Genomic DNA, 13,026 nt, shown 5'->3' on the forward strand with positions numbered 1-13,026 from the left:
ATTTAAATTTAAGATATTTAAAATTTTACTTTCATTGATCAGATCAATTTTAAGCACGAGTAATTAAAACACTTTTGTGGGATAAATCAAGTAAGCAAGTGGTGGAAGCGGCAAGAGCTCAAAACCTATACGACAACTCGTCGCCCTAGGACTATAATTTTTAGTTTTGTCGGAAATCAGCACGAGTAAAACACTCCAATTTATATTCCAAATAATCCAAATGCTTGCTCCATATAAATATACGCTCTCCATGCGTTGTTTCAACACAAGATCAACAAGACACAATATTGAGATAACTAATACTCATATTCAACAAATATGAAGATCACTAAATTTCTAGGGCTCTCTTTCCTTCTCTTTGCCTTCGCAGCAACTTTATTTCCTGAGGGCGTTCATGCCGAAGATCCTGCAGCAGTGCTCGATTTCTACGGTCGTGAGGTGCAAGCTGGTACTCCCTATTTAATCCAAGATCTCTCTTACGAACCGGGTAATACATCAAATTTTGTGGTCGGTGCGACTATCAACCCCATATGCAATTCAGATGTTGTACTTTCCTACGAGAACGACGGCCTCCCAGTAACATTTTCACCAGTTACAGAATCCACCGATGGTGTCATCCGCGAAGGAACTCTTATAACTGTGAGCTTTGATGCAGACACATGTAATATGACAGGCGTGACACCCATGTGGAAGATTGGATTCAATTCAACAGGGACAGGATACATTGTGACCACAGGAGGTGTTGATCAATTGAATCAGTTTATGATCACCAAGGATAAAAATGAGAGTAGTTTTTATCAGCTTTCTTATTGTCCAAAGTCCGATCCCTTTTGTGAATGCTCATGCGTCCCAGTTGGCGCCACCAATGACAAGTACTTGGCTCCCAAAGCCGCCGTTGTCGTTGATGTTAGGTTTAAACCGGAATTAAATATTTATGGTGATAAAATGGTGTCAGAATGATATTGAGGGAAGTCGATTGCCTATTATCATGTTTGAACCAGAACTATTATCTACTGCAATCCTGTATGTGGGATCTCGAATGCCTACTATCATATGTTGGGCATAAAAAAAACTTGAATAAATAATAAGCTTTTTAGCTTTCACTTTTCCTTGATTTTCATGTTCTCACTCTATACATACATACATACATACATATACATACATACATACATATATATACACACACATACACTTTGTTTGTGGCTTGATATTCTCACTTCTCTTGTTACAGTTTTTTAAGTTTGAAACTTGTATAAATTTATATTTTTTTTTCTTGTCTATTTTAGTGGGTTGAGACAAAATAAACTAAGAAGTCTCTATCTCCTAATCAATCCTCAATTTTTTATGTATTCAATGAAGTCCTAAATTGAGATATTGATTTTAAGAATCAATTCAATTGCATCCCTGACAAACTCAAATGCCACCCCTAAAGTTGGCTGTCTTTTTCATTTTGATCAATGGTTTTGAATTTATACATTTTGACCCTCAATTGATCAACAAAATTCCAATTTCATCAATTTGGCTCCTGATTCGGTCAATTTCAGCCCCTGTATTCACGTGTCTTTTTCGATCTGGTCCTTGATTTTGGATTTTTTTATAAAGTCCCTAATTGCCATCAAACTTAAATATTTATGCTATTAAGCCCTTGATTTGACCAAAGTAAACTCTTACAAATTGTCATTAGACCCCTAAACTTTAATTTCTTCCAATTAAAACCCAAATTGACTTAAAAAATATGTTTTCTTGCAATTAAACCCTCCATAAATTCAATTAAACTTTCAACAAAATCTTATTGGTTCCTTAAACATCCAATTTTGTCTCTTTTTTTTATATTAATTTTTCATTGTCAACAACGTTTCCATTAGTAAAAATATATTATAAAATTTCAATCTTTATATTTTTAAACCTCCTTAACCAATCTTTGGCTATTTTCTAGGCGCCCTAATATTCTCTTCTCACTGATATTTATTTTTGGTTTTCTTCCCAAATAAATTTCCCTTTTTTGTGTGGTGATCCTTAAAAATGAGCAACAACAAATGCCTCCTCTTTACAATACTTACAGAGCAAAGATTTGTTAAGTGCTTTGCATGACAAGTTTTTAAAGACAAACAAATTGTTATTCAAGACTAAAATTTTCAAAGCAATCCCCTTCTACCAGAAACATTATCAAAACTATATACAACTTGGTTATTTTGACATTCTAATATGGCGATCCCCTAAATCTCTGTCTTTGGTTATGTTAACCTAAAATCTCAATCTGCTAATTCCTTTTAACTAGAACTAAAATATGTGTTTCCGACTTGGTCAACCTGAAATCCCATCTAACGATTCCTTTAATCCAAAACTAAAATTTCTATCCTTGGTTGGGTGAACATGAAATCCTAATCTAGCGAATTCCTTTAACTAGAACCATAATATGTGTTTGCGACTCGGTCAACCTAAGATCCCATTTGGTGATTCTTTTTAACTAGAAACTAAAATCTATATTTGTGGCTCGATCAACTTGTAGTGCTACAATGTGCATGGAGTTGTAGACGACAACAATAATCCTTACAAGAATATGATTATGGATGCAATAAGAATGAAACAAGGCAATGGAACCGTTTTAGCAGCAAAAGCAGTAAATTGCTTTAGTTATGGGGAATGTTTCACAGCTACTATCCCTCTACATGTTGTTACCATCGCTGACTGTCACCATTACTCTTGTAATAAGAGTCCCGAATGTCTTTATTATTAGGGAAAACACATGCATTCTCTGGCTATAAAAGCTAGAGGAAGGACTAAACACAGGGGGGAGAAGGAAAATAAAACACAGAGAACAAGGGAAAAAGAAGGGGGAGAACTAAAAAAAAGAAGGGAAAGAACGAATATTAGTGAAAAACAAAAGGGACACCCTCAACTTCTTCTTCGGTGGAAGCTCTAAAAGCTCCATTTTTTAGCAGCCACTACAATTATGGCTTGAGAAAACCAGAGGAAAAAGCTAAGAAAAGGAATGAAAAAACACTAAGGGGCTGATGAAAGGAAGCTTCAACAGAGGGGGAACGAACACAAGGAACAAACAATGAAGGGTTTTTGCTAAGGAAGACAATCGCCATCTCCAGTAGACCAGGTAAGACGTTGCTCTTCTCTCCCCATTTTTGCATTTTCATTTAGGTCTAGGCATTGTGCGAAGGTAATTTTAATTACCTTCACACTGTGTAGTGCATACATGAGTAATTCATGCATGCGACCTCTGCTGGCCAACCAGGTCACTAGTTTGGACTAGTGACCAGGCTTAGCCTGCTGGGTCTAGCCCAGCCACTTGAGCCGTATTTTTTTCTATTATTTTTGGTTTGTATTTTTATACCATAAGATATAAATTTGGTGTTAAAATACCTAGTTTTCATCGAAATATATATGAAGTCTTGTTTCCTTGCATATGTCCAAGTATCTCAAAAAATCATATCGTAGTTTCACACAACATAGAAAAGTTCCAAAAAAACAATTATGTCTTAGCATGCATTTTCGGCTTTAATAACAAGTTTATTAAAGTTGCAAGAACAAGGCTAATATTTCAAAAAAATATTTTGTTTTTTTCCTTTTAATATCTAGGATTACGAACTTACATGTAAGAAGTATTCTTGATATTAAATAAAATTTATGTTTGTGACGATTAGAATGGTTAGGTTTTAACATTTTAACATACGAGATAAGAATCTTCTCAATGAGGAGAGCTTTTCTCGAACCATAAACAAAAAAAAAATAGCACAACAATATCTTAGAATATTTCAAACAATTAAACAATGCAGCTTACCTGAGGTAAGGAGTATTTGGAGTTCTAATACCTTCCCTTAAAGCAATCAGTCCCCATACCTGATCTCTGAGATTAGTTAGGGTTTCTAGTGACCAAACTACTAGGTGGCGACTCCCTTTATGTCCATACAAAGATAAAAGACAAGGAATTCTTGTCTCCCTTTATGTCCATACCCTAATGTACCTGAAAACAGAGATTGACATGTACACGTAAATATAAAAAGGTAGTAACAAACAATAATATTGATAGGTAATAATCTCCATTAAATTTCTTTTGATACATAAAATTAGGGGTAATCCTCTTTTACAACATATATTTTTCATCTATTACCAATATTCATCTAATATCCTATCCCATTTGCCAAGAATAATTTCATCTTGGAAATCTCAACACAACTCAATGATTTTTGAACGCCATCTCCTTATAAATCAATTCTCACTTGATACTAAGATATTCCTCTCTTGTTATATTAGCTTATCTCATTCTTTTGGAATAAGTAATCAATATTTCCCCCTATTTTCTGGAAGGTAATTGTCGACGCTAATAAATCTCATTAGTATCATTAGTCTCTCAATATTTGGTTAGACTAATCATTTATATACACTAGTTGATATCAATATCGTTTATTGGAATCATTATCCATTCATTCCCTAGAATAGTTAATCACATCTTATTCATATCTGGTTTACCATCAAAGTTGTCAATGTCAAGAACCTTTAACATCATTAACCTCTTTACCTGGAGGAGCTAATCATACTAGAAATGGTTGCTGATACTAATGTAACCCATTGATATCATTAACTATTCTCGACCTAAAATAGTTAATCAACTTATCTTTTTCACTAATCTAGGAGTAACCGTGCCAACATTAGTAAACTTTACTAAAATCATTAGTCACCCGATTGCTCGGGGTCGACTAATCAATTTAAGAAATGTCAGCATCAATGAAACCTCATCGATACCATTAGCTATCCAAACCCGGATACCTAATCAGTGTCATCCGAAATGCCGGTAGCAATAAAACCTCATCGAAATTGAAAGACAACCCTTTCCAGACCAAAATAGTGCCGTTTGAAATCCATTGTCCATCCTCTTCCTCTTCTAAAATAGAGGAACCAGCCTGCAAAAGAAGAAAAAGCAATGTCAACTTGCCAGGCCTCATCATCTCAAACAGTTGAACCCTAGGGTTTATAAAAGGTTAAGGGAACTATACGATAAGTTGGTATTTTAAGTTCGTTGATCACATCAATTATAACATTTTAAGCAAGTGGTGCCAGCGAAAAGAGCTCAAAATTTACACGACAACTCGTTGCCATAGGACTATTGAGCACGAGTAAAACACAATTGTTAGATAAATAAAGTAAGCAAGAGGCAAGAACTCAAAACCTACACGACAACTCTTTGCTAAAGGACTATAATTTGTAGTTTTGTCGAAGGTCGGCACGAGTAAAAACACTATAATTTATTTTTTGTGGAATTTTTTGAATTAATTGTAACCAATAATCCAAATGCTTGCTCTCCTTGCGTTGTTTCAACACAAGATCAACAAGACGCAGTATTGAGATAACTAATACACATATTCAACAAATATGAAGACCACTAAATTTCTTGGGCTCTCCTTCCTTCTCTTTGCCTTCGCAGCAACTTCATTTCTTGAGGCCATTCTTGCCAAAGATCATGCAGCAGTGCTCGATGTCTGTTGGGCTTGCACATCTTCAATTTCTTATAGCTTACCTTTAATGTTATCAATTAAAGCAAAAACTTCAATATAATTAATTCCTTGCTTTTGACTATAGTTTTTTTTCTCATAGGCTTGTAATTTTCTTATAAGACCTTGTATTGAAAGAAAATCCATATTTGACAACTCCCCTATCGCGAATGCCACACAATGAAACTTCTTTTACGAGTATGAGATCTTCTCTACCACACGTGTCTATTCCATTTTCTCATCATATCTCTTTATTTAATTGTATATGATTAATACTCTTGCAAATTATTCTCAAATATTCTATGATTTAAGAATATGTAACTTTTAAAAGTCACCACATAGTTTTTATTGACATAGCTTTCTCACATTATCAACTCCTTGGTTTGATTCTTGAAAAACTTCTCATACTTGCTTTGCAGTGGTTAATGGTCATCTAGGACTAGAATCGAGTTAAATCAGGGGTCAAATCGAAGGAAATTGAAAGTTTGATGGTCATTTGGGGGTCTAATTAAACAAATCAAAGTCCAAGAATCAACTTGTAAGAGGTGCTCAAAATTGGGCCTGACAAATGAATTTAGTAGGGACACAATTGCATGAATTTAGGAGGTTAGGGGTAAGTTACAAGTAAAATAAAATGCAACAAAAGAAGAGGAATCAAATTAAAAATTGTGAGATCCTAAATTAAAAAGTAAAACCTGTACAATTTATAGGGATTAAAAATACTGTACATCTTTTTTTTTAGTTTTTGGCTAATTGAGTAGACACTTTTAGGTGAATGAATGCGATGTTTCAAACCATTATTCAACTAAGAAACACCCGTTCTACAAACCCATGTCATTAAAATCAAATGTTTACATCTCATATTTTCCATTGATCTCCACAACATCTTGTCCCTCATCAGCCAACACTATAATTTTGGTAAGCACACTGTTTGAGTGGGCACTTTCAAACATCTTATAACCTATACTGACATTTGGTTCCGAAAATTTAGATGATATCACCCAATGATTGTAGCAGCCAGATTATTTTGTAGTGACAAGATCAAGCAACGAACGAAGTATAAATATGGAGACACCATGCAAACAAAGGAAAAGCCAAAGCTGAGAAGCTTCTTATTTATTTTAGTTTTATTTATGCCCAACACATGATAGTAGGCAATCGAACTCCCTCATACAGAATTGCAGCAGATAATGTAGATCAGTCTCATTCTGACACCATTTTAGGTGCTCCCTATGCATCTGGTTCAAACATAACAAGAAGAGGGTCGACATTGGGAGCCAAGTGCTTGTCACTGTTGACGCCAACTGGGATGCATGAGCATTCACAGAAGGGTTCGGACATTGGACAAAAAGAATGCTGATAAAAACTATCATCACCTTCATACTTGGTGCTCTTAAACCGATACAATGAATCCTTTGGATTCAATCATCCATATAGTGTTTAACTCGTGTTATAGTCCTTTAGCAAAGAGTTGTCGTATAGGTTTTGAGCTCCTACCTCTTGCTTACTTGATTTTTCCCACAAAAGTGTTTGACTCGGGCTTAATAGGTTATGTAGTCCTATGGCAAAGAGTTGTCGTATAAATTTTGAGCTGCCGCTCGCACCACTTGCTTAAATTGTTATAATTGATCTGATCAATGAGCTTAAAAAATTTAAATTTATTAAATATAATTAAAGGAACGATATTCTTTTGAAATGACAATTGTTTTAATTAACTCGAAAATAAACAAAATGGTCTGCTCTATATAAAAAAAAAAGAGTAAAAATAATAATCACCATACGATTAAAACAAGTTTTGTGGGATGGCTCAATAAGCAAAGTGGCCCCGAAGCTTTTAACCTATTTGATCAGCACGATTAAAGCAAGTTTTGTGGGATGGCTCACTAAGCAAAGTGGCCCCGAAGCTTTTAACCTATTTGATCAGCACGATTAAAACAACTTTTGTGAGCATTTGATCAGCACGATTAAACCAAGTTTTGTGGGATGGCTCACTAAGCAAGGTGATCAGCACGATTAAACCAAGTTTTGTGGGATGGCTCACTAAGCAAAGTGGCCCCGAAGTGGTCCCATAAAACAATAGTTTGTAGTTTTGTCGAACAAGAGGACCACGCTTAATTAACTGTAACAAATATTCCAAATCTTTGCACTCGTTCAACACATGAACTAGAAGGTGAAATAATGAGAATGTCATGAACACATTTTTTTATTTTTTTTTTGAAAACCAAAACAATTGCAAAATACAACAAAAAAATCCAAAAAAGATGTTCTTGATATATTTGTTTTATTTTTGATGTTTTCAGTGTATTTCTAAAAGAATTCAAAACTCAATTATGTTTCCAACTTATTCAGCTACTAACAAGCCCATTTTATTTTCAGCTAGAAAATCTAGGTATTCAATTGCTTCATTAGGGTCTTTATCTTCAAAAGTTCAATTACACATCAATTCCACCATTTGTCTATTTTTAAGTGTTAACATTTCATAAAAATGTGAAATCAATCTCCATGTTTCAAAACCATGATGAGGGCAAGTATTAAGCAAGTCTCGATACCTATCCCAACATTGATAAAATGTTTCTCCTGGTTTTTAAGTGAAAGTGGTGATTTGTTTTTTGAAAGATTTTGTTCTGTGAGACGTGAAAAACTTCTTTAAAAAATGTTGTTGTATCTCATCCCAAGTACAAATGGATCCTAACCTAAGATTTTATAGCCATGTTTTAGCTTTATCTTTTAATGAAAAAGAAAAAAGCTATAATCTGATGGTGTTCATGCTACAATTTAAGTCATTGTAGGTGTTATAGACCTTTTTAAATTCCCTTAAATGCAAGTATGGATTTTCTAAATCTAAGCCATGAAAAGAAGGTAAAGTTGAATAATGTTTGGCTTAAAATTAAAACAAGATGCATCAGGGGGGAACTATACATGAGGGTGCACTTGTTCTTGTGGGATTCTTGTGGTCTCTAAGTGTTTTGACTTGGTTATTCTCATTATTCTTATTATGAAGCGATTGATTATCTTCTTCTACCATATTTTTTGAAAATGATGAGGATGCCCTACAAAGTCTACCACTTAATGTACATGAGCAAACTCTCATGCACGTGTAGGAAGAGAATAAAAGGAAGAAAAAAAAAAAAAGGAGACAAGACACAAGAAACAAAAGTTAGATAAAAGAAAAGTAAAAAGAGAAAATAAAATAAGTATTATAATTTATATAGGATTTTACTTTCTCGATGACAGCACGAAAAACTTGACATGACCAAAAGATTGATGTCTTCTCCCAAATGTAGGAGTGTTGAAGTAATAAATAATCCGGCAATACTAAGGTCGAATCACAGGGAGGTTAACTATAATAATAATAATAATAATAATGGTGATGATGAGTTAAAGAGGACTTTTGAGATGTAAGATTAATGTGAAGATAAAACAATGATAAAAACAAATGTTAAGGTTAGAGGATCCACTAATAGTATTAAAATAATTATAATATAAACTCTTTTTATTACTTAACTGAAACCACACACAAAGGAGGTTCCAATTGGATAATTTGTCATTAATAGCTCGTTATAAATTGTTAACATGATCATATTAATTATTTTATTTAAGTAACACCAAACTTTTAAATATTGTTAGGAATTCATGATGCTAACTTATGTTAACAACAAATCAAGTTCTTTTCATAGCATAGGTGTAGGTTGTACCATATGGTTGACTATGAAAATGTCAAGCATTTGTTGTACCAAGGGTTGTCGCACGTGTGCGGCGTCGCGGCGAAAATCAAATAGTTTGTTCCATTTTCTTATCTACAATGTAAATCTATCTATATCTATGGGGATACAAGAAAATATTGTCTTTTATTGGTAGAAAATGGAATGGGAGTCGCCACCTAGTATTTTGGTCACTAGGAACCCTAACTGGTCTCAGAGATCGGGTACGGGGACTGGTTGCGTAAAGGGAAGGTATTAGCACCCCAAATACGCCCTACCTAAGGTAAGCTGCATTGTTTTATTGTCTGATAAAATCTAAGGTATTTTCGTGTTTTTCTAGTTGTTGGTCTATCTATGATTCAAGAAAAATCCTCCTCGGTAAGAAGGTCTTTATCTTATCGGGTAAAATCCTAACCGTTCTAATGTCTATACCAAAACTTTATTAATAATATTTAGGAATACGTTTTACGTATAAATTCGTAATCCCAAATACTACTAATAGCACCAAAAAGATTTTTTTAGAATTTTTGAAATATTGGCCTAGTTCTCATGGCTTGAATAAACTGGTTATTAAAGCCAAAATGCATGATAATACATATATTGTTTTTGAAAATTTTCTTTGTTGTGTAAAAATATGATGTTGTAATATATATATATCGGAGAGACTAGGCCGTATTTTAAAACAAAACAAAATTTTTTTGAAAATATTATTATTATCAATTCTTTTTTTTTTTTGACGTAAATCATGTATTTAAATACTGAGTTTGTATCCTTACGGTATAAAAATACAACCCAATATTATTACACTTTAATAAAAATGCAGAAAAATCAACAACATTTTTAGGTATTTTTTAGAAATTTTTTTGAAAGCAAAAACATTTTTTATTCGGAAAATCTTTGATATTTTTACGAAAAACCGGGTATTTATAGCACTGGTTTGGTATCTTTACAGTATAAAAATACCAACCAACATTAACCCATTTTGACAAAACTATTCAGGGAAATCAACAATATTTTTTAAGATTTTTTGAAATATTTTTTTTAGTAAAAATATATATACACAATATACACACATATATATATTACAATATACTATAATTCATAATATATATATAATAACAAATCGGGTTGGGCCGGCCCAAATGAATAGGCCGAACCCAACCTAGCTAGAATCGGGCCGATCTCGGCCCGCAAGGAGGATGGGCCGATCTCGGCCAACAAAAAAAAACTCTTTAGACTGGGCCAGACTCGGTCTGGCCCAAAATAAATAATAACAAAACTGGGCCGGAAACCCGGCCCAGTGTAAAAAACCCACGGGGAAGGGAAAATAATTCCCTTCCCCTACCTCCTGCATGCAGAACGATTCTGCATGCAGGAGGATAACAAATATAAAAAATGAAAACGTAGGGGGGGAAAGAAAAAATACCTGGCACGACGGAGGTGAGGCTGCTGGTCGAACGTACGGGTTGACGGTGTTGCAGCGGAGGTCGGCGGCTCAGAACGACGGTTCCCAACAGTTCGGGTGTGTCCTCTCGGGTCGTGTTCGGTTAACGTTTTCTTTAAACTCTCCCACGGCTTCTGTCCTCTTCTCCCTTTTTCTCAGTTTCGTTTTCTTGAGTTTTAGGTGTTTATTTCTTTAGGTCCACTGTTTCTCTCTCCTTCAGTCTCTCTCTCTCTCTTGGTTTCGGTTTCTTCTCCCTCTTCCCGTGCTTCACATCTTTCCTCTTCTTTTATAGGCGGGCAAAGGAGCGGGGCTGCATGGGTAGCGTGGGGAGCAGAACAAGGTGGGTTGAGCTGGGCAACGTGGGGGGGCAGCGCCGGTCGGCTGGTCGGTGAGCGTGGTCGATCACGGCGTGGCCCTCCTGGCTTCGCGTCGTCCGAGGTGCATGGGCTTGGTCTGTCAGCGCACGCGAGGAGAGAGGGGCACAGGCTGATTAAACAAAGGTTTCGTCCATGCTGCTGCACGTTCGGGGAGGAAGAAGAAAGGGGAACAGTGCCGTTCAAAACGGCACCGTTCGGTCCTTTCTCTTTTTTTTTTTTTTTTTTTTTTTTTAATATATGAAACGGCGTCGTTTTGGGTAAAACGCGCCGTTTCATTTTAAAAAAAAAGGCGCCAGAACACGCAAAATTTCAACTCAGCCCTCAATTATCTTTTGATTCTTTCAATTATGTCCCTGCCAATTTCGGTCCTCACCCCCATAGTTGGCCGCGTTTTTCATCTTGGTCTTTGGCCTCTGATTTATGCAATTAAGCCCTCAATTGATCAATAAACTTCCAATTTCTTCAATTACGCCCCTGGATCAAATCAAGACCGCCCCCTCTATTTACCCGCGTGTTCCAAATTGGTCCCTGGTTTCGGATTTTCACAATTAAGCCCCTAATTGGCCATTAAACTTCAATATTTATGCAATTAAGCCCCTGATTTGGCCTAATAAATTCCTAAAAAATACATTTTGGCCCCAGAACTTAAATTTCTTCTAATTAAAGCCCAAATTGACTTAAAAAATCAATTTTTCTCGCACTCCAATCCTCTATAAATTCAAATAAAATCCAATTAAGTCCATAAACATCCAAATTTGGGCTTTTCTCCTCAAAAATTCAAATTTTTCTTCTCAACAGGGCTCTCATCCTTCAAGAAAATACTGCCAAAAATCCAATCTCTGTATTTTTTAACCTCCTTGACCAATCTTTCGACCATTTTCTGAGCGCTTATGCCTCTTGTTATTTTTTCTAACCTTCTTCGGCTATTTATTTATTTTTTTGTGGGGACCCAAAAATAGGTTACAACAGATGCCCCCTCTTTATAATGCTTACGGAGCAAAGGCATAGTAAGTTTTATAAAGATAACCCAGTCTGAACTCCTGAAACTGATCTGGTCGAAGCTTGATCGATCTGAAACTCCTTCTTTACAGCAATCCTCTTCGGCCTCAAATATTGGGATCCCATCTGGCGATTCCCTGAAAATAGAAATATGAGGTCCCCTTCTGGCGACCTCTTTTGACAATTATCGAAATACGAGATCCCTTCTGGCGATCTCCTTTAATCAAATTGGAACCCCATCTGGCGATTCCTATATGAAATATGAGATATGAGGTCCCATCTGGCGACCTCCAAATAGTGAAACACGAGATCCCTTCTGGCGATCTCCTTTAATCAACTTGAAATCCCATCTGGCGATTCCTTTTTAACTAACATAAAATACGAGGTCCCATCATGCGACCTCCAAATAGTGAAACTCGAGATCCCTTCTGGCGATCTCTTTTAACCAACTTGGAATCCCATCTGGCGATTCCTTTTAACAAACATGAAATACGAGGTCCCATCTGGCGACCTCCAAATAGTGAAACCCGAGATCCCTTCTGGCGATCTCCTTTAATCAACTTGGAATCCCATCTGGCGATTCCTTTTAACAAACATGAAATATGAGGTCCCATCTGGCGACCTCCATAATATTGAAATACGAGATCCCTTCTGGCGATCTCAAACAACTTGGAATCCCATCTGGTGATTCCTTATTACCAACATGAAATATGAGGTCCCATCTGGCGACCTCCAAATAGCGAAACACGAGATCCCTTCTGGCGATCTCCTTTAATCAACTCGGAATCCCATCTGGCGATTCCTTTTAACAAACATGAAATATGAGGTCCCATCTGGCGACCTCCACAATAGTGAAATACGAGATCCCTTCTGGCGATCTCAAACAGCTTGAAATCCCATCTGGCGATTCCTTATTACCAACATGAAATATGAGGTCCCATCTGGCGACCTCCAAATAGCGAAACACGAGATCCCTTCTGGAGATCTCCTTTAATCAACTCGGA

General features: G+C 35.8%; 1 protein-coding gene and 1 non-coding gene across 2 annotated transcripts; both read left to right on the forward strand.

Annotated features, from left to right (window-relative positions):
* The first annotated feature begins 270 nt into the window (after positions 1 to 270).
* Positions 271 to 1,112, forward strand: LOC118059395 (wound-responsive protein GWIN3). The gene has a single exon (XM_035072244.2). The coding sequence runs from the start codon at positions 319 to 321 to the stop codon at positions 958 to 960; it is 642 nt and encodes a 213-aa protein (XP_034928135.1). The 5' UTR covers positions 271 to 318; the 3' UTR covers positions 961 to 1,112.
* Positions 1,113 to 8,011: 6,899 nt separating this feature from the next.
* On the forward strand, positions 8,012 to 8,120 carry LOC118059398 (small nucleolar RNA R71). The gene has a single exon (XR_004689304.1). It is a non-coding gene; the product is annotated as a small nucleolar RNA R71 (small nucleolar RNA).
* The last annotated feature ends 4,906 nt before the right edge of the window (positions 8,121 to 13,026 follow it).

This window comes from Populus alba, chromosome 10 (assembly GCF_005239225.2).
Source record: "Populus alba chromosome 10, ASM523922v2, whole genome shotgun sequence".
Lineage (NCBI taxonomy): Eukaryota > Viridiplantae > Streptophyta > Magnoliopsida > Malpighiales > Salicaceae > Populus > Populus alba.

Excerpts from the sequence above, each read along its gene's own strand:
- LOC118059395 (XM_035072244.2), top strand. The coding sequence starts at position 319 with ATGAAGATCACTAAATTTCTAGGGCTCTCTTTCCTTCTCTTTGCCTTC.